At 36.5% G+C, this 19,137-nt stretch overlaps 1 protein-coding gene across 1 annotated transcript in view; it reads left to right on the top strand.

The window, feature by feature from the left end:
* Nucleotides 1-19,137, top strand: part of IPO8 (importin 8) — a 70,586-nt gene that overhangs the window by 336 nt on the left and 51,113 nt on the right. Inside the window, exons 2-5 of the mRNA XM_029206328.1 lie at nucleotides 5,266-5,347; nucleotides 10,381-10,537; nucleotides 13,551-13,709; nucleotides 14,699-14,855. Of these exons, the coding sequence (XP_029062161.1) occupies nucleotides 5,266-5,347; nucleotides 10,381-10,537; nucleotides 13,551-13,709; nucleotides 14,699-14,855 (555 nt within the window). The remainder of the gene's footprint in view (nucleotides 1-5,265; nucleotides 5,348-10,380; nucleotides 10,538-13,550; nucleotides 13,710-14,698; nucleotides 14,856-19,137) is intronic.

Below are 19,137 nucleotides of genomic sequence, written 5' to 3'. Positions count from 1 at the left end.
CGGCTCGCCGGACTCTCCCTCCTCGGCGCCCCTGATCTCCACCCCCACCTGGGCCCCGGGCCCCAGACCCCGACGCGTCTCTCGGCCGGTTCCACCCTCGCCCCAGCCCCCGCCCCGGGGTCCAGTGGCGCCGCGCTCTCCGGATCTTTTCTCAACGGCTCACGCACCTGTTGGCCACCTTTGCATCTTTTCATGTCGTTTTCCTTCCCCAGTGCAGTTTGTTCAGCCTGCCTGGTCCGCAAAAAGAAGCTTTAGCAAGCTTTGCTAGTGTTTTCGGGATATGATTTCTTTTCCTTAAGTACGCTGACTTGGTGGGAAAATTCACTTAAAATTCAAATCTGAGTTCAGCTTTTCTGCAGACCCAGCTCTTTTTAGGTGTTGCTGTGGGAAACCCTGCCCATCGCCTGCTTCTGTGGGGTTGGCAGGACCGTTTAGACACTGATTGGCAGAGTTTTGTTGGAGCGTTGGAGAAATGCTGTCGGGAGAGTGCTCTGGAAAGAACAGGCAATTTTTATGGTGTTAGTGCTTTGCGAAAGACTCGCCGAGTAGTAAGTGTAGGGATTTCTTATATACGGTAAAATGTGTGAGACTTTCTTTCATTCCCCATCCTCTATTCTTACTAACTAGCCTTGACCATGTTGCAGTGATACTACCGACATTTCCAAATTTAATGATCCCAAACTCTAGCTTGTATTTTACTCCTCACCTGTAAGAATGAATCAGAGACCTCTCACTAAAAAGTACGAATTAAGGTCCACCCCCGGGATAGATTGACAGCTGTCTGAGGTTGCAGTAATCCTTAAAATGTAAAAGAATATACCTAAATTAGTGGTTCTCAAAGTGTTACCCAGGATGAGAAACATCAACATCGTTTGGGAACTTTTTAGAAATGCAAATTATGGGGCTTCACTCTAGACTTAAAGAATTAGAAACTCTGGGGATGGGGCCCAGTTATGTTTTAATTAGCTAGCTAGGTGATTCTGTGCTTCCTAAAGTGTGAGAACGACTGTCCTAAGTAAATGTTTCTGTAGGAGTTCACTTAGGTTTTCCCTGGTTGGAGTTGACTTTAAAGTGCAAATATCCATTGTGAATCTCTGAAAGGGATTATTTTAATGGGAAATCTGGGTGGAGTAAGCATGAATCCAGGATTTCCAAGAGATAAGAGGGAGAGTGAAAACACTGACTCTGGAGGGAAGGTTGAGTTGAACTGAAGCCCAAAGGGAATGAATGCATTGGTGCTTCAAAGAGAAAAGGATTCTCACTCAGAATAGGGGAATATTAAAGTCAGTACCTGTCCCAGGCTTTGCAGAGTAAAAGTACTATATGTTGCTTGGCTAGAAGAGTAGTAATCCAGGCATTGGTTAGGAGGAACAAAGCAAGAGCTGAACTTGCAATCTACCAGTATGAACAGGGGAGTTAGCCTTTCTCTTCACAATGAGGCCAGATGTTATACTGATGGTGTTGACAGGGATTATGTCTTTGCTATCATGTTGTACTACCCTGCCTCTGTTAGCCTACCCTTGCTTTGTTTCTGAGTCATCAGTATATAAGTGCAGTTGAATTTATAGAAGTGGAAAAGGTAGGTAGGAAAGCCTACAGAACTGCAAGAGACATTTAGGATCCAATCCTACCCTTTTCTTCGTGGTATTTCAATCCAAATCCATTCCAACCTCACTCTGCCCTGCCCCATATCCACCCAACTAATCACAGACCACAATTTCCTCTGCAACTTCTAAAAGTAGCTTATTGCTATGTCACTCATTTAGCATTTATATTTAGTATAATGCTTTGGATTGTAATATGCTCTAAGTATTTTTTTGAATTGTAAGTAGAAGACCAAAGTATAGTGTCAGATAACCTTTTAATAAAACATGGTTTTAATGTCGGATTTTGTATGTTTATCCTTTACCACCACTGTAACCTCCTTTTTTGTTGAATAAACAGGTGGGTAATCTACCATAAATGATTAGGGTCCAGCTCATTTAATATTTTAGTCTAGGTCCCCCCACGATAAATATTCTCTGCATAGGAAATAGGGGCAGTTTCTACAGTGTACTGATTGATTTGTCAGTTGCCATTTAGAAGAGTAGGCAATTTCAAAACATAATGGCCTGTGTTCCAAAGGATAAATTCTTTTGCACCTAGATTTTTTTTTTTTTTTTTTTTTGTGGTACGCGGGCCTCTCACTGCTGTGGCCTCTACTGTTGCGGGAGCACAAGCTCCGGACGCGCAGGCTCAGTGACCATGGCTCACAGGCCCAGCCGCTCCGCGGCATGTGGGATCTTCCCGGACCGGGGTACTAACCCGTGTCCCCTGCATCGGCAGGCGGACTCTCAACCACTGCGCCACCAGGGAAGCCCCAAAGGATAAATTCTTATTTGGAACTATATTTTTCTGTAGCCAACATCTTTCTGTTACCAGTGACTGGCTCCTTGACTGCTATATCCAATATTGTTTCTCTGGAAAAATGTGTTTTCAGTTTTATTGGAGGATATTAAGAATGGATCCTGTACACATTCATCATTGTCTTTAAACCCAGCAGTCCCTTTAGCAGCAGCATAGGGAAGTAGGAATGGGTAGATATCTTTTTCCAGTAACTCATCCAGAAAGATGTCTTCTTTTAATAAATCATGGCCTCAAAAGGGAAATCAAGATATTTACTTTCATTGCCACACTTTGGAATCTCTCCTTTTCCATGCATCTGTATGTATCATTTTTATTGCCCTTTAAGAGAGTTTGCTTCTGTGAATAACATATTTATCGGGTTATTTGCAGGCACTACTACAAGACTCTGCTCTCATGGACCTTACCTTCTAGTGGGGGATACAGAAAAGTAAATAATACAATTTTAGGGTATAAGTGCTATAGAGAGTATCAGAAAACTTCACAGGTATGAACCAAAATCCTCAAGAAATCATTGAGAGATAGTATTATTATTATCTTTTAGAAACTTGAAGCCCAGGGTAGAAAAGGAAATTGGATAAACATTTGTAAGGAAAGTAGTATGAGAATATATCTGACTTTACCACTGAATGTTTTAGCTGGTCAAATTAATGTTGATTGAATCAAGGCTGAAAGAAGACAAAAAGTTGCAGAAGTTCTCTGAAATGTCAAACAGTTGTAAAAAGAGGAGTTCCAAAATGTGTACAGTGGCAACAGTGTTGAAATAAAGTCTCCACTATAACTACTTCCAAATAAGTAGTATTAATCTAAGTGTAAAGGTTATTTTGTACTTATGTATAATAAGTAAACTATGTAGATTAGAACTAAACAATGTATATGTTTCAATCATTGATTCACTACAGGATCTTACAGTATCTCAAAAGTTATAAGCGTGAGTTATTTTACAAGAATATAAATGTAGAAGGTGAGACTGAGCTAAATCTGTTTTAATTTTGACTCCTGTAAACTGCTATTAAAAGAAATCTGTTTTCTTAAAAACTACTTTAAATTTCTGGTGGTTTCAATTTACTTTATATACAACAGATTTAAGATTTTGAGGTTTATACAGGATGAAAGGAAGAGCAATTATAAGATAATTTAAAATTTTACTGAAGGATATGGAAAGACTTGGAAAGCATAATGTTCCTGGATGGAAAGAAGCAATGTTTTAAAGATGCCAGTTTTCTCCAAATTTTTGGTCATTTATCTTTTTTTTTTCCATATGTATTTATTTGGTTGCACTGGGTCTTAGGTATGGCAGGCAGGCTCCTTAGTTGCGGCACACAGGCTCCTTAGTTGTGGCATGTGAACTCTTAGTTGCGACATGCATGTGGGATCTAATTCTCTGACCAGGGATCGAACCCTGGCCCCCTGCATTGGGAGCGTGGAGTCTTAACCACTGTGCCACCAGGGAAGTTCCTGAACATTTATCTTAATAAATGCTATTACATATAATAGGAAAGGTGATAAATTTAAAAAATGGAGTGGTATGCATAAACCTAGTGGTGTACTGAAAGGGATGCACCATAGATCCAGGCTCCTGGGAGGAGGTAAGTAGAAAAGACTCTGTGTCATGGTCTGGCTTTAGCCTCACTGAGTATGAGTCTTTTCTGGGAATGTCAGTGGGCAAGGCCAAGTGTAAGCTCTGGGAATGTGGCAGGCCTGTATTAGGTACTAGGTCCAGGTACTAGACATCTGGAGAGTATATGATCAGAAGGAATAGGCTGCTCTCTCTTTTTTTTTTTTTTTGCTTCTAAAGTTACCATGGCCAAACTCAGGAATAGGTCAAAGTAGAACATGTCTATGGGGAGAAATGGCCCAGGCAGCAGGCAGTTCATCAGCACAGGCTCACTTGGGCATTGTTAAATTTAAAAGATGCTCTGGCAGGGAAGAGATATGGGAACATATGTATATGTATAACTGATTCACTTTGTTATAAAGCAGAAACTAACACACCATTGTAAAGCAATTATACTCCAATAAAGATGTAAAAACAAACAAACAAACAAAAAGATGGCTAGAACATAATCAGTACTCAATAAAATTTGTTGAACAGATAAAAAAAAAAAAATGATGCTCTGGCAACAGAGAGCAGCTGGTGACGACAGCTCTTAACACTGTCTTGTGAAGCACACTGTTCCAGTCTGGACTGGTTCCTCTCTATAGCTCATGCACAGCCATTGTCCGTTTTCTGTGTTGGATCTCTTGTTTTCTGTAGCCCATGTTTTCCTGTTTGTCAAAAATACCGTAAACAAAATTGAAGCACAAATAAGCTGTAAACAAACACTTGCAATGTATAAGTCAAATAAAAATTTGAGATTAAATTCATAAAATAGCTCCTAGAATTTATTAAGAATAAAACAAATATTCCATTTACAAAAGGGTGAGGGGATAAAGGAATTTGTAGAAGAAAACAAATAGCCAACAAACAGGAAAAAAAATTCAAGCTAGAATAAATGTAATTTAAAATATGAATAAGGTTTAAAAGTTTTGAAGGAATGATAATGCTAATCCCTATATTAGATAGATAAACACACATATTCTACTCTTGGGAGTGTAAATTGCTACACCCTTTCCGGAGCGCATTTTGACAATATATGTCCAAAAAACATAAAATTGTTCTTACTCATTTATTCATCAATTTATTCTAAGTAAATTTTTCTGACTTGGAGTATTTTAGTAATCTTCATTTGGCTTTGGAGAGTTTCTCTCACTTTAAAAGTTTTTCTTTTATTTGGACAGTAATGTATTCAGAAACAGGTGCTAACAGTTATTCATTTATATTGCCCTATTTTTTTATAAAATATTTCTTTGTAATTTCAGTCTTACAAGATTATCAATTTTGCCCCCAGTTTACTTCGGATTATAGTCTCTGACCATGTGGAATTCCCAGTACGCCAGGCAGGTGAGTTGGTTTTTTTTTAATCCTTTATAAGTTTATTTATGCGTAAAAGTAGGACTAGTGTTTTATTTCATTTCTAAATATCTGCTTTCTTTGAAAACATAGGAAACACACATGAAGTATTTCTAATGGCTTAAAATCTCACTGTCTTTTTCCCTGGAAATTTAGAGGTCCATACTGAGCTCTTAAATCTACCATAGCTTTTTCTTTCCTCTTCTCCCTTCTAGCTTCTAGCTACATCCTTTTCTCTGTAACCTTGCCATTTTTCCCTCTTAGCTTTCCCAGTTTTAATAGCTTTATCTCCCTAATTTTTAATGATTCCTGGTGGCCTTGCCTTTGGGCCCATAGATTAAGACCATGAATTTGTATATATTAATTTGGTTCCATTCATGGAGATCATGGAGATAAGGTTTGCACAGGTGTTCTTAACCACATGATTGGGGAGCAGGACTTTTGTTATGAACATGAAACTTACTTTTGAGTCTGTGGGATCTTAGGGTAGTTCCCTGATGTGTATTATTCTTCTTTTTGCTTTTTTAATGAACTGGTAGTTAGAACTCAGAAGGTTAAAAAATGGAGAAAGTCTTAGAGTGTAATGAGTCCTGGAAAGAGAATAATTTCATGATAAAAGGGGTAAAATGATAATACCTAATTTAAAAATATGTAATTGAAGAGACTTAAAGAATTATGTGAGTGATATGTACTAATAAATAATTTAGGCAATATAGAAAAATAGAAACAAAAATGTAGAAAAAAATTACCTGACATTCATCACTCAGAAATGACCATCATTAACATTGGGTGAACGTTAGTCTTTGCATGTGTTCAGGTAGAAGGATAGATGAACAATATAGAAATGGGATTATACTATACATACTGATAAAAGTATTTAGTTTTACTTGAACATAACAGAATAAAAATGTAGGGAATCATTAAGTTTTGGAAAAATGTGATTTTCTAAATGATCCATTTGTGGTTAAGAAAAACCTATGGAAAAACATTCACGGTGGAATTATTTTTTACTTTAATAAGGTTTATAAGACTTCTATGTAAGTTTTCTGAAACCACAATTCTCAATTTAATCTTTGTTTTATAAAATAGGGCTGTTTTGAAACCACATTTTGCTAAGTGAAACCTATTTTAATAACCTAAGTATTTATAGGGCCATTGTGAATTTCCCATAAAGCTTTGTAGAAACATTTTTAAAGATCTTAAAGCAATTTATTAAATTAATATGTCTTCTTTATATGACGTATAAACATTACAAAAATACAGTTTATATTATTAGATTCCTCTTAATCCCACCCCCAAAAATACCTACCGTCAACTTTGGTGCATGGTTCTCTAATTCTTTTTTTCCTGTAGATAGGTTGGTTTTTAAAAAGTAACAAAAATCTGTTTGTATTACACGTGCTATTTTATAATTTCCTTTTTTTTCATTTAACCTTATACCCTTGGGGCATCATTCCATGTCAGTACATGTACATATACTTCATTCTTTGTAACAGTTATTCAATATTTCTTTGAATTAGAACTGTCATAGTTTATTTAAGCAATCTGATATTAGTGGACATTTCCTTTATTGTCCCTTTTTGTGGGTTTTTTTTTTTTTTTTTGGTACGCGGGCCTCTCACTGTTGTGGTCTCTCCTGTTGTGGAGCACAGGCTCCGGACGCGCAGGCTTAGCGGCCATGGCTCACGGGCCCAGCCGCTCCGCGGCATGTGGGATCTTCCCGGACCGGGGCATGAACCCGTGTCCCCTGCATTGGCAGGCGGATTCTCAACCACTGCGCCACCAGGGAAGCCCCTTTTTTGTGGTTTTTGATAGAGGCAATGCTGAAATGAACATCCTTGGACACATATCTCTGGATGCTCGTGTGGATAGTTTCACAGAATAAATTTTAACAAATGGAAGTACTAGGTCAATGATATTAACAATATTAACATTTAGAATTTTGAATCTTATCACCAAGTTGCATTTACTTGCTTTTTCTATCAACAGTGCATTAGAATGCTGGGTTCCCCATGTCCTCACCAACTGTATACAACTTTAAATCTTAATGACTTAGGTAATTAAGTTTTGATATAAAATGTAAATAGCATTTAAAGGCAATTTTTTCTTCATAGTTTGTGTAGATTTCAAATCTGTTAGCCACATGACAGGGTTTGTCTTGGTGGTTGATCATGTCCTAACTTATTAGGACAACTTTCTACTTTAGAGCATCCATTTTATTAGACAGTCTGAAATATACTGTGTAGACTTCTACATTATCACCTAAATTTAAGTGCCATTAATAAATTTTCTGTTCTATTTAATCTATTATTAAAATACAAAAGCTCCAAGAATCTGGCGGTGACACCCAGACAGATAATTTATCATTTTAGCATGACATTTAAAGAAGAATGATATGATCTTTGATTAAAAAATATCAGCCTGTATAAAAAATTATGCTAATATTAAGTGGAAATACTTAGTTCTGCAAAATATTCAGTGCTTGATTGTTTGTGGGGAATTCTAAAATATTCTTGCTATTATCAAGCAAGCTCATTAGTGAATGTCCTTTATTACCTTACTGTGAAGAAATAGGAAATAAATGTAATATTTTGATATTGGCAAGCCAAACAAAATAAATTTGGATGTTTGCTCCACTGTTTTCCTTTTGATTGGTAAGCTTAATAGCATTATTAAGGTTAACCTCAGTGTTCCAGAATACAAAACCTAGAAATAAGCAGAAAGTTGCCTCTGATCAGTCCAGAAGCACTTCAAGAAGCTCTTTTGTTAAAACTAATGTGTCTTATTTGTAGGATACTCAGAATCTATTTAATCTTGTTTTAGATATATAATATATACACTTTGTTACCTTATTTCCTAGCCTTTAACAGATTAAAGGAATAACAAGGGAGAGAAGGAGAGAGGGGCTACCAAATTACTGTGAAAAATGGAAAAGCTTAAAAACATCAACTTAGAAAAGCACAGCATTCTGCTTCACAGAGTTTAATGGCATCCTTTCCCCTTTGAGGTTATGGAACCCAGTTGATCTGTGTAGTGGTGGCTCTGGGTCCAGAGGATAGAGTGTGTGTGATGATTTATTGTGTTTGAGAAGGGGAGAAGCGTTTGTATGTTTTAAAACTAATTTCAAACTTAAGGTGCTTGAAATTGTGAGTGGATTCTGCAGAAAAGCAAATTTTAATACTTAATTTCTTCATGAATGAATTAAGATATTTGTATTTTCTTAGCTCTGGCAAATGTTAGATACTTGAATTAAATGATTAAAGGGAGATTTTTAGATTATTGGTACAGTTTCAGTTATTCTTGGTATATTTCCTTCATTATCTTTAGTAATCCATGATTATCCATGAGAGTAATTAATATTCTCTTTTCAAATTATTCATTAAGTTCAATTTTATTTTAACTAATTGCAGATTTATTCCAACATATACAAATTTGTCAGTGTGCCTTTTATATAGGCCATCTCTTGTGGTGTCCCATAATAAAAATATTTTTTAGTTATAAAATTAATAGCATTTAATGACTGAATTATGAGTAAGTCCATGATTTTACCATGTCTGTATCTTTGCTGTCTGAAAGTTGTTTTTTATTTTCAAGACTAGTTCTATAGGGATTAAAACGTTGTGTATAATATATTGATTTTTTGATTTTTCTTTTTGCAAAGATTAATCTCATGAAATCAGTCTGAACTGCTGACAGGTTGGACCATATTCTTAGATCATTTATTCATTTTTTTCAACAGTTTATGTATTTTTATTGCTGATGACTATAATATTAAAAAATAAATATACTGGGATAAACGATGGTACTTAGTCCAGAGACTGTGTGGTCTGAATTAAAAAAAGACAAAAACCCAAACTCTCTCACGTATAGACACATTTTTTCTCTCTCCCTCCCTCCCTCCCTCCCTTTCACTCTCTCAAATAATTTTTGTTTTTATCCTAAAAAATGGAAATCCTAGGTGAAATTGTCTTTTTCAGACCTGTATTGAATCAAAACTAATGAAAGAGGACCTTGTAGGATGTCAGGTTTATAATTTCATTGGGTTTCTGTTATATTACAGCCAATGTAGAACATGTTGGTTTATTCTCTGTGGTATAATGCTTTTACGAGCCAATTTAGTTTATGTTAACATTGAGATGAAGGGAGGATTGGGTGGAGGGGAGAAGGGAGAGGAGAAACTTAAGGGAAGAAAGTTATAATGCTTTGCAGATCACCTTTCTTTATTCATATATATTATGTATATGTAAGAATATGACACTATAAGTAAGTATTAATTTACATTCAGTGCTCGGCTGGGATGGTTAGAAAACTTCACACCCCCTATCAAAATTCTGTAGCAGTATGTTAGCTTCTTTTAGAAGTCTTTTGTTAAATGTTGATGATTAAAAAGAATAGGAACAGAATCATTGATTATGTGTTTTGATAGAAATAAACAGGTAAGAAATTTCCTGAGATTTTCCAAAAATATTTGAAAGCTGATGTCCTTTTCTTTATTGTTATATTTACAAGTGGCAAATATTTCAAAAGGGTTAGATAAAAATTACCAATACTATAGGTATTTCAAAATAGTAGTGCGGGATAATAGCCAGTGAAAAAAAAACAACAAAAAAAGCAATCTCCATGAAGGACTGTGGAATTTCATGTGTTGTCAGTTCAGTATTAGGCATTATGAACAGTATGACTCTTATGGTCTCAAAGTACTTAGTAGAGTTTCATTTAGACCATCTTGTGTTTAGTCTAAGGATGCATACTTGAGTTCCTGGATCATTTTTCTGTCATGTAAACTCTGGAAGCTTGATTTAATGAGATGTTTTCTGCTTAGACTTGCTTTACTAGCTAAAGAGAAACTTTCAATTCTTATCCATTTTCCCTTCCCCACTTGGCTATTTATAACTGTAAGATTTTCCATTTTTGCTGGGTATCATGTTTAGCATTGAAGGGTTTAGCCTTTCATGCTCTGTAAAGCTGAATGAAAGCCATCTTTTTGATACTGCTACTTCAGCATTTTTTTTTCTCTGACTTAGCTGCCATTTACTTGAAGAACATGGTGACCCAGTACTGGCCGGACCGAGAACCTCCACCAGGAGAAGCAATATTTCCATTTAACATTCATGAAAACGATCGCCAGCAAATACGTGATAATATTGTGGAAGGAATAATTCGGTCTCCAGATTTAGTGAGGTACATTATACTGTTTCTATATGCTTAGTAGGAAGCCCAAAATATATGAATGGGGGAGGTTGGATTTAATCATCAGCCTCAAGTTTGTTTTTTAAAAGAGATAAAGTAATGAAGATGGGCACTCAAAGAATACAGTTTTAGTTATTTGTTTTTGCATTTGTAATTCTTTGCCTCAAAATATTTTGGAAAAAATATTTAGTTTCTGTAAGTTGCCACAAAAAGAGTGGAGGCAAAAATCTAACGATAATTCTTGTATAGATCCTTGCTATGTGAATAACCTATGTTCTTAGTTATGAGCTCTTGACTTTCTACTATCTGCTCTTCTTTTCCCTGATACAGGGAAATTGACTTCTGGGGGTTTTAACCTACCAGTTTTTGTAACACTTTACCTATCTTTTTGTTCATTTTTATGAACTGAGCTTCTTTTCCTTTGAAGAAGACAGGATAGAGAAAATATAAACTAGAAGAATTGTCTCTGGTTTTTCAAATTTAGATTAGATGCTATAAAGCAGCACTGTCCAATAGAACTTTCTGCAGTGATGGAAATGTTTTATATCCACACTGTCTGATATTTAGCCATGTGGCATAGAAGCCAACTGAGTACTTGAAATGTGGCTAGTGTAACTGAGGAACCGAATTTTTAATTTAATTTTGATTAAATTACGGTGTGTGCATGTAGCTGGTACCTGCCCTTAGTGGATAGCAGAGGTGTAGGTCAAAAAAATTATGCAATCTTAAAAGAGGAGAAACAAATTCTTTTCACCATGAGCAAGTGATTAGGTTGCTTTTGAAAATGTGGGAGGGAAATAGATGAAATTGAGGTAGGGGAATGAAATTATTTAACTTCAAGAGATTAGATGTAACCTATCCCTGAGTGTATAATGTACATTGGCATAAGCAGAAGAAAGGGAAGAAAGTGTGAGGATAACAGTGAGGAAGGTGGACAAACATTGAACACCTCTTTGTGCAGTTGTTTGGGTAAGAAGAGAAAATAGGGGTATTGATGAAAGAAAATCATCATTCTCATTGGTTGCCCAAATGCCATCTGGCACTGGCTTCCCTGTGGTACCATCATGTGTCCATTTCTTGTCAAAATCTTCACATTTTCAAATCTCTCTGAATCTTGCAAGCAATGCTTCTACACTTTAATATATGAAAGGATGGCTGTTCATAAACATCCTTTGCTTGGCTTGGAATTGAGAAAGGATTAAGAGGGTCAACCTAGGGGCTTCCCTGGTGGTGCAGTGGTTGAGAGTCCGTCTGCCGATGCAGGGGACATGGGTTCGTGCCCCGGTCTGGGAAGATCCCACATGCCGCGGAGTGGCTGGGCCCGTGAGCCATGGCCGCTGAGCCTGCGCGTCCAGAGCCTGTGCTCCGCAATGGGAGAGGCCACAACTGAGAGGCCCGCGTACTGCAAGAAAAAAAAAAAAAAAAAAAAAGAGGGTCAACCTGAAGATGAAATTAAAAAAATGAAAAGTTTCAGTTTTATTGAATACAAATATGACCTATTTGTTGTTTAGGAACAGCTGCTGGTGGCACAAGAGGTTATCTTTATCTTTGTTATGAGACAGTTCTTTGTGGCTTTGCTTCTTTTATGTCCTGAAGGCTTAACTGTAACTACTCTTTTTTTTTTTTGGTACGCGGGCCTCTCACTGTTGTGGCCTCTCCCGTTGCGGAGCACAGGCTCCGGACGCGCAGGCTCAGCGGCCATGGCTCATGGGCCCAGCCGCTCCGCGGCATGTGGGATCTTCCCGGACCGGGGCACGAACCTGCATCCCCTGCATCGGCAGGCAGACTCTTAACCACTGCGCCACCAGGGAAGCCCTGTAACTACTCTTAAAGAAATATTCTCAAAGTTTATTTAAGAGTATTGCAAAGGATCTTTTGCAATTAGATTTGGAAAAGATCCTTTGCAAGGAAAAGGCATTATTTGTTTGTTTCATTTCAGTGAAATGAAGTTATCGGCTGTTGAACTGAACACATATCTTTTTCTTGGCACTATGGAGCCCTAATTTAGCTAGATTCACTCCCCATCCATTTGCAAGTGACCACGTAAGGACATACTAATAGTTGGTAGAAGAGAAATTTTTTTCCCCTCACTTTCTTTTCAATCCCAATTATAGTTGTATCCAATTGAGGAAATGATTACTGACCTAAGTGTTATGAGATCACATCTTTCATAGCTTCACTTTGCGGTTTCATTAAAGAGGTTTCTTCTTTTTTTTATGTCTTTCCTGTTGCTTTTTTCTTTATTTCTTTGGAAATAGTTCTTAGCATTCCTCTTCAGGAATTACCAGCTAATGCTTGTTACTTCATACAGAAATTAGGATCTCAGGAAGCTGTGATAGGTGCAAAATACTGTGTGACTGGGAACTGATGATGAATGGTTCCAGGCTTTGGCTCACAGAGATGTTTCCCACTGTTATGTAGGCCTCCATTTTACTTACTTTGACCATTTTTAGGCTAAGTATGTCCAGTTGAAACGATAAAATACTTTTTTGGTTTTGTTTCCCCCTTAGGATATAATAACCAAAATACAAAATATAACAAGCTGGGAAATTTTATAGAGCTGGGGTGGATTCATTGTCTTTCTTTTGGAAAATTTTTTATGAGTTTATTTTAAGTTTTTTTTTTTTTTTTTGGTGTGGACCATTTTTAAAGTCTTTATTGAATTTGTTACAATATTGCCTCTGTTTTACGTTTTGGTTTTTTGGCCACAGGGCATGTGGGATCTTAGCTCCCCAACCAGGGATCAAACCCACACCCCCTGCATTGGAAGACGAAGTCTTAACCACTGGACCACCAGGGAAGTCCCTGAATTTATTTTTAAGTTCTTTACAGGACTTTATATGTTTTTCTTTATAGGACTGCTCTTTTTTCCTCCACCCCAGATAAATATCTATATAATGTAAGTAAATAGGAATCAGAGTGTTTTTATGTACAATATTAGAGGTCTTTGAAGCCTGATATTTATAACTACTTAGATTTTGGACTTTTTTCCCCCACTTTATAGAGTCCAGTTAACAATGTGTCTCCGTGCCATCATTAAATACGATTTCCCTGGTCACTGGCCAGCGGTAGTCGACAAGATAGACTATTACTTGCAATCACAGAGCAGTGGAAGCTGGCTTGGCAGTTTATTATGTCTGTATCAACTGGTGAAGACATATGAGTAAGTTGATTTCTATTGGCTGAAGATACCAGCCTCCTGTTACTTAGAAGAATTACATTGCATAGAGGGGTCTGCTATGGGTGTTCTACAGAATCAGGTTAGATTGGGAAATGTTGGATTAAGCACAGTTAAACATGTTTATTTACTACAGTTTTTCAAAGAATCTTTAATCTGCTAATGTACTAATCTCTAAGTTAGTGCTTCTCAAACTTATTTGTTAGTTTCAGAGGACCATTTATTAACAGTTCTCCTTGGAAATTTTGGTGGAGAGGTACCTTAACATTTATATTTAAGTAAGCACATCATTAAGTAAACCAAACATTTACCTTTTTGGATGCAAGGTAGAAAATGTTCAAGTTTCTTTGCTAGTGACTTTCTTTTCTATAAAAGTTGCTTGGGAGGTGTGGGACTAGTGTCACATTTAATAGCATTGCTTTCTAGCTCCTAAGGGGATTGCTGCTTCTGCATGCAAAGTCCTGTAGTCTTCCTTCTAAAATGATTTTTAGAGTATATTTTAGATTTATACCTGTTAAAGTGACCTAAGAGCACCTAAATTTGTAAACTGTTTTAACTTCTCGAAGTAGGGTGGTAGATGGACAAATGTTTTTTCCACCACATTATTTGTTATATAATAGGAATGCCTATTTGAACTGTTTATCAACTTGTATTTTATAGCAAGAATTGTGGTATGTGAAAATTAATTTAAGTGCTAGAAAAATTCATGTAGGAAAGTTGCAAAACTGTCTTGGAATTTTTTGAACTAGTCTAACTCTTTCTAGAAAGATTTTAGGTATTCTGCCTAAAACAGGGATATGCTTTTTCAAAGTTCCTTTCAAGTTTATTCTAGCAATCCAAACAGAAAATGTAAGCTAGTGTTTGGAATGTTATAGCTTTATATAGTTTAAAAATATTATTTTTCATTCATTGTTTATAGCTCTTTTGTGGGGGGGAGAAATTATTTTTCTCTCTTTTTGTCTTTGCTCATGTAGATATAAGAAAGCAGAGGAAAGAGAACCTCTTATAGCAGCAATGCAAATATTTCTGCCTCGTATTCAGCAACAAATCATGCAGCTCCTTTCTGATTCCTCACATTATTCTGTATTAATACAGAAGCAGATCCTGAAAATCTTTTATGCACTTGTGCAGGTAAGTTTCTATAGCAGAAGACAAATACGGTGCCTTGTATTTCTGCCTGATACATAGAAAGTGCTCAGTAAGTGTCAGTTATTGTTAAAAATTACATATTGTATATTCTCACATGTATTTCTTTAAAAACATCCTTATGAGAGAACAGACTTTGAGAGGTCAACTTAATTGTCCAAGGTTATCTGAGTGGCAGAGCTGAGATTCAGTGTCCATATGCCTTTCACCCCCAGTGTCTGAAGTCTGGGTATGGAAGAAACAAGGTAGTTAACTTCCCTGAAACCTGATAATTTGACTAATCTGTCCATAGCATTCTGCCTGTAGATTTGTTATGATTATAGGAGAAGAGGAAGGAAAAGAAGAGAGTTCCTTTTATTTTTTTTTTTTTTTTTTTTGCGGTACGTGGGCCTCTCACTGTTGTGGCCACTCCCGTTGCGGAGCACAGGCTCCTGACGTGCAGGCTCAGTGGCCATGGCTCACGGGCACAGCCGCTCCGCGGCATGTGGGATCTTCCCGGACCGGGGCACGACCCATGTCCCCTGCATCGGCAGGCGGACTCTCAACCACTGCGCCACCAGGGAAGCCCTGAGAGTTCCTTTTTTTAATTGGGAAATCATATTGATGGTAGTTTCTTTGCATTTGACCCATTTAAAGCTAACAAACAAGATTGAGTGCCTCCTTTACCTTCATTTAAAATACTTCCTTTTTCTTACCTGAAAGCTATAAAGAACATTAATATGGAATGTTTTAAATATAAAAATATTTAAAATTTAATCCTCAAAAGACTTGGGTAAGTTATTTCGATCTGGGTGGAGAAGAATAATTGTTGTCAGTTTAAACTGTTTGATGTTGAATGGATTAAGGCTTTATTTCATGCTTTCTAGTTAAATTAGTCACGGCAAGAGGGTAGTTTCATCAGGCTAGAGAGCCAAGATAGTTTGGTTTTGTTCTTGGCTTCTCTCTGACTTAAGTATTTTCATACTGTTCTAGAATATTTCACTTGAATAAAGATTTATATTTTTAGCCTCATCTTTTAAACTTTTAATAGAGATAGTCCAAGGCAGATTTTCCTTGTTTTTCAGCTTAGCCTTTTTTGGGGGAGAGAGAAAGGGAAAGGAGATACATCTGAGAAAAGAGAAGAAACTAGAGTACTAGGAAAACATTCCTTCATCCTCTTTTTTCTTTTTTTAAAAGTAATAAGGTAGGAAGATGTATGGTGCTTTTGTTTTTGTTTTTCTGTTCAGAAATCTTCCTCAGGAGAATCACTTTTTGGCAAATATTTTTTATTCAGTGAGATGTTTTGCCATTAGATACAGTAATATCCCATTTATTTGGAGCCAGACTTCCCTTTCTTCATTGGGAGAAGCATAGCCAGGAATCAGTAAGTGAGACAGAGGCTGATGAAATAGTTTTCTTAAAACCTCTACTTCTACTTGGTTTGCTAAGAGAACAAAAATCTAAAATTTTTTTTCTCAACATGTATGTGCTAAAAACCTAAAAAACCAGAAAAAAACCCTCATCATTTTAAACCATTTTAGTAATCTATTATATGCTAATACAGTAATATTCTTTAGTGGGAAATCCTGGAAGCAAAAATTTAGAAGGCTTTAGGAGGCACAGTTACAGTGTTGATGGAAGTAAAAAGTGATTGTCTAACAATTTGGGATGAGGCAGAAAAATTTATGTTTTAAAAAGTATGACGTAATGAAATTGATTTTGTCTAAGCATTTATTAAATATTGTGTACAGGACTGTTGAATATTCCATACATATTTCAGAACTCGTTTGTCCAGAAGTGAACTCATTGTTACTTTCCCCCAGCCCTTAGCCTGCTCCTCCTATGTTCCCCATCGTAAAGCCAACTGACTCCCCACTGCATTTAGAACAAAGTGTTAACTTTTTCCCATGGCCTATAAAACCCTTCGTCTCTTGCCTCATCTTATACCATACTTAGCTTTAGCTTTGTTCTTTGCACTCCAGCCATATGGAAATTCTTTCAGCTTCATGAGCAGGTCATGTCCTCTGTCACTTCTGAGCCTTTAAGGCACTGTGTTTCTGCCTGGAGCATTCTCCTTCCCCTTTATGCCCTGGTCAATTTGTGCTCCTCCAGGTCTTGGCTTGCATATCACTTCTTCCAGGAAGTTGTCTCTGATAGTAGCAGGCTGCATTAGGTGGTCCTCACGGGTGCCCTTATCAACATTATACTGCTTTTATCTGTACTGTTTATCATACCATATTGTAATTCCTTGTTTAAATGTGTTCCCCCTCACCCCCCCAACTAGACTGTGAGCTTTACTTAACATTATGTCCTTAGTGTGTAGTAGGTTTTGGACTGCATGGATGCAGAGGTGCTATGCCTCATCTCCTGTAGCTCAAGGTGTAGTAGGGGTGGGGTTGCACACTGTAATACAGTGGACTGTGATTTCATGCCACAGTGTAGAGGAAAGTAATTGAAAAAATGTTTCTTGAATGTTTCATGATGTAAAGATTTTCATTAAAGTCATTAAAATGAGTTTCCACCACAAAAAAAGATAATTATGGGAGGAGAAATTAAGGAAACACCCCTATTTACAATTGCATCAAAAAGAGTAAAATACCTAGGAATAAACTTAACCAAGGAGGTAAAAAACCTATACTCTGAAAACTATAAAACATTGATGAAGGAATTTAAAAACAATACAAAGAAATGGAAAGATATTCTGTGTTCTTGGATTGGAATAATTAATATTGTAAAAATGTTCATACTACCTAAAGCAATCTATAGATTTAATGCAATCTCTGTCAAAATACTGATGACATTTTTCATAGAACTAGAACAAATAATTTACAAAAGACCCTGATTTGCCAAAGCAATCTTGAGAAAAAAGAAAAAACCTGGAGGTATCATGCTCCCTGACTTCAGACTATACTACAGAGACACAGTAATCAAAACAGCATGGTACTGGCACAAAAACAAGCATATAGGTCAATGGAACGGAACAGAGAGCTCAGAAATACACCCACACACCTATGGTCAATTAATCCATGACAAAGGAGGCAAGAATATACAATGGAGAAAAGACAGTCTCTTCAGTAAGTGGTGCTGGGAAAACTGGACAGCTACATGTAAATGAATGAGATTAGAACATTTCCTCACACCATATACAAAAATAAACTGAAAATGGATTAAGACTTGGAAACCATAAAACTCCTAGAAGAGAAAATAGGGAGAAAACTCTTTGACATAAATCATAGCAATTGTTTTTTGATCTGTCTCCTAAGGCAAGGAAATAAAAGCAGAAATAAACAAGTGGAACCTAATTAAACTTAAAAGCTTTTGCACAGCAGAGGAAATCATTGACAAAACGAAAAAGGCAACCTACTAAATGGGAGAAAATATTTGCAAAGGATATGACTAATAAGGGGTTAATATCCAAAATATATAAACAGCTCATACAACTCAATATCAAAAAAACAACCCAATTAAAAAATGGGCAGGAGACCTGAATAGACATTTATCCAAAGAAAACATACAGGTGGCCAACAGGCGCATGAAAAGATGCTGAACATCACAAGTTATCAGAGAAATGCAAATCAGAACCACTGGATACCACCTCATACTGCTCAGAATAGCTATCATCAAAAAGTCTACAAATAACAAATGTTGGCAAGGATGTGGAGAAAAGGGAATCCTTGTACATGTTGGTGGGAATGTAAATTGGTACAGCCATTATGGAAAGCAGTATGGAGGTTCCTGAAAAAACTAAAAACAGAACCACCACATGATCCAGCAATTCTCCTGCTGGGTGTATATCTGGAAAAAAATGAAAACACTAATTTGAAGAGATACATGCACCCCAGTGTTCATAGTGGTATTATTTACAGTAGACAAAATAAGGGAGCAACCTAAGTGTCCATCGATAGATGAATAGATAAAGAGGTGGTGTGTGTATCTACATATACACAATGGAATATTACTCAGCCATAAAAAAGAATGAAATTCTGCCATTTGCAACAATGTGGATGGACTTAGTGAAATAAGTCAGACAAAGAAAGACAAATACTCTTATCACTTATATGTGCAATCTAAAAAAATAAACGAATGTATATAACAAAACAGAAACAGATTTACAGTTATAGAGAACAAACTAATGGTTAACAGTGAGGAGAGGGAGGTGGGGAGGGTTGAGATAGGGGTATGGGATTAGGAGACACTAACTACTATGTATAAAATAAATAAGTAACAAGGATGTATTGTACAGCACAGGGAAATATAGCCATTATTTTGTAATAACTTTAAATGGAGT

This window comes from Monodon monoceros, unplaced genomic scaffold (genome assembly GCF_005190385.1).
Source record: "Monodon monoceros isolate NGI ecotype Baffin Bay Population unplaced genomic scaffold, NGI_Narwhal_1 Super_Scaffold_6, whole genome shotgun sequence".
Lineage (NCBI taxonomy): Eukaryota > Metazoa > Chordata > Mammalia > Artiodactyla > Monodontidae > Monodon > Monodon monoceros.
This window is presented reverse-complemented; position numbering and strand designations above follow the sequence as displayed.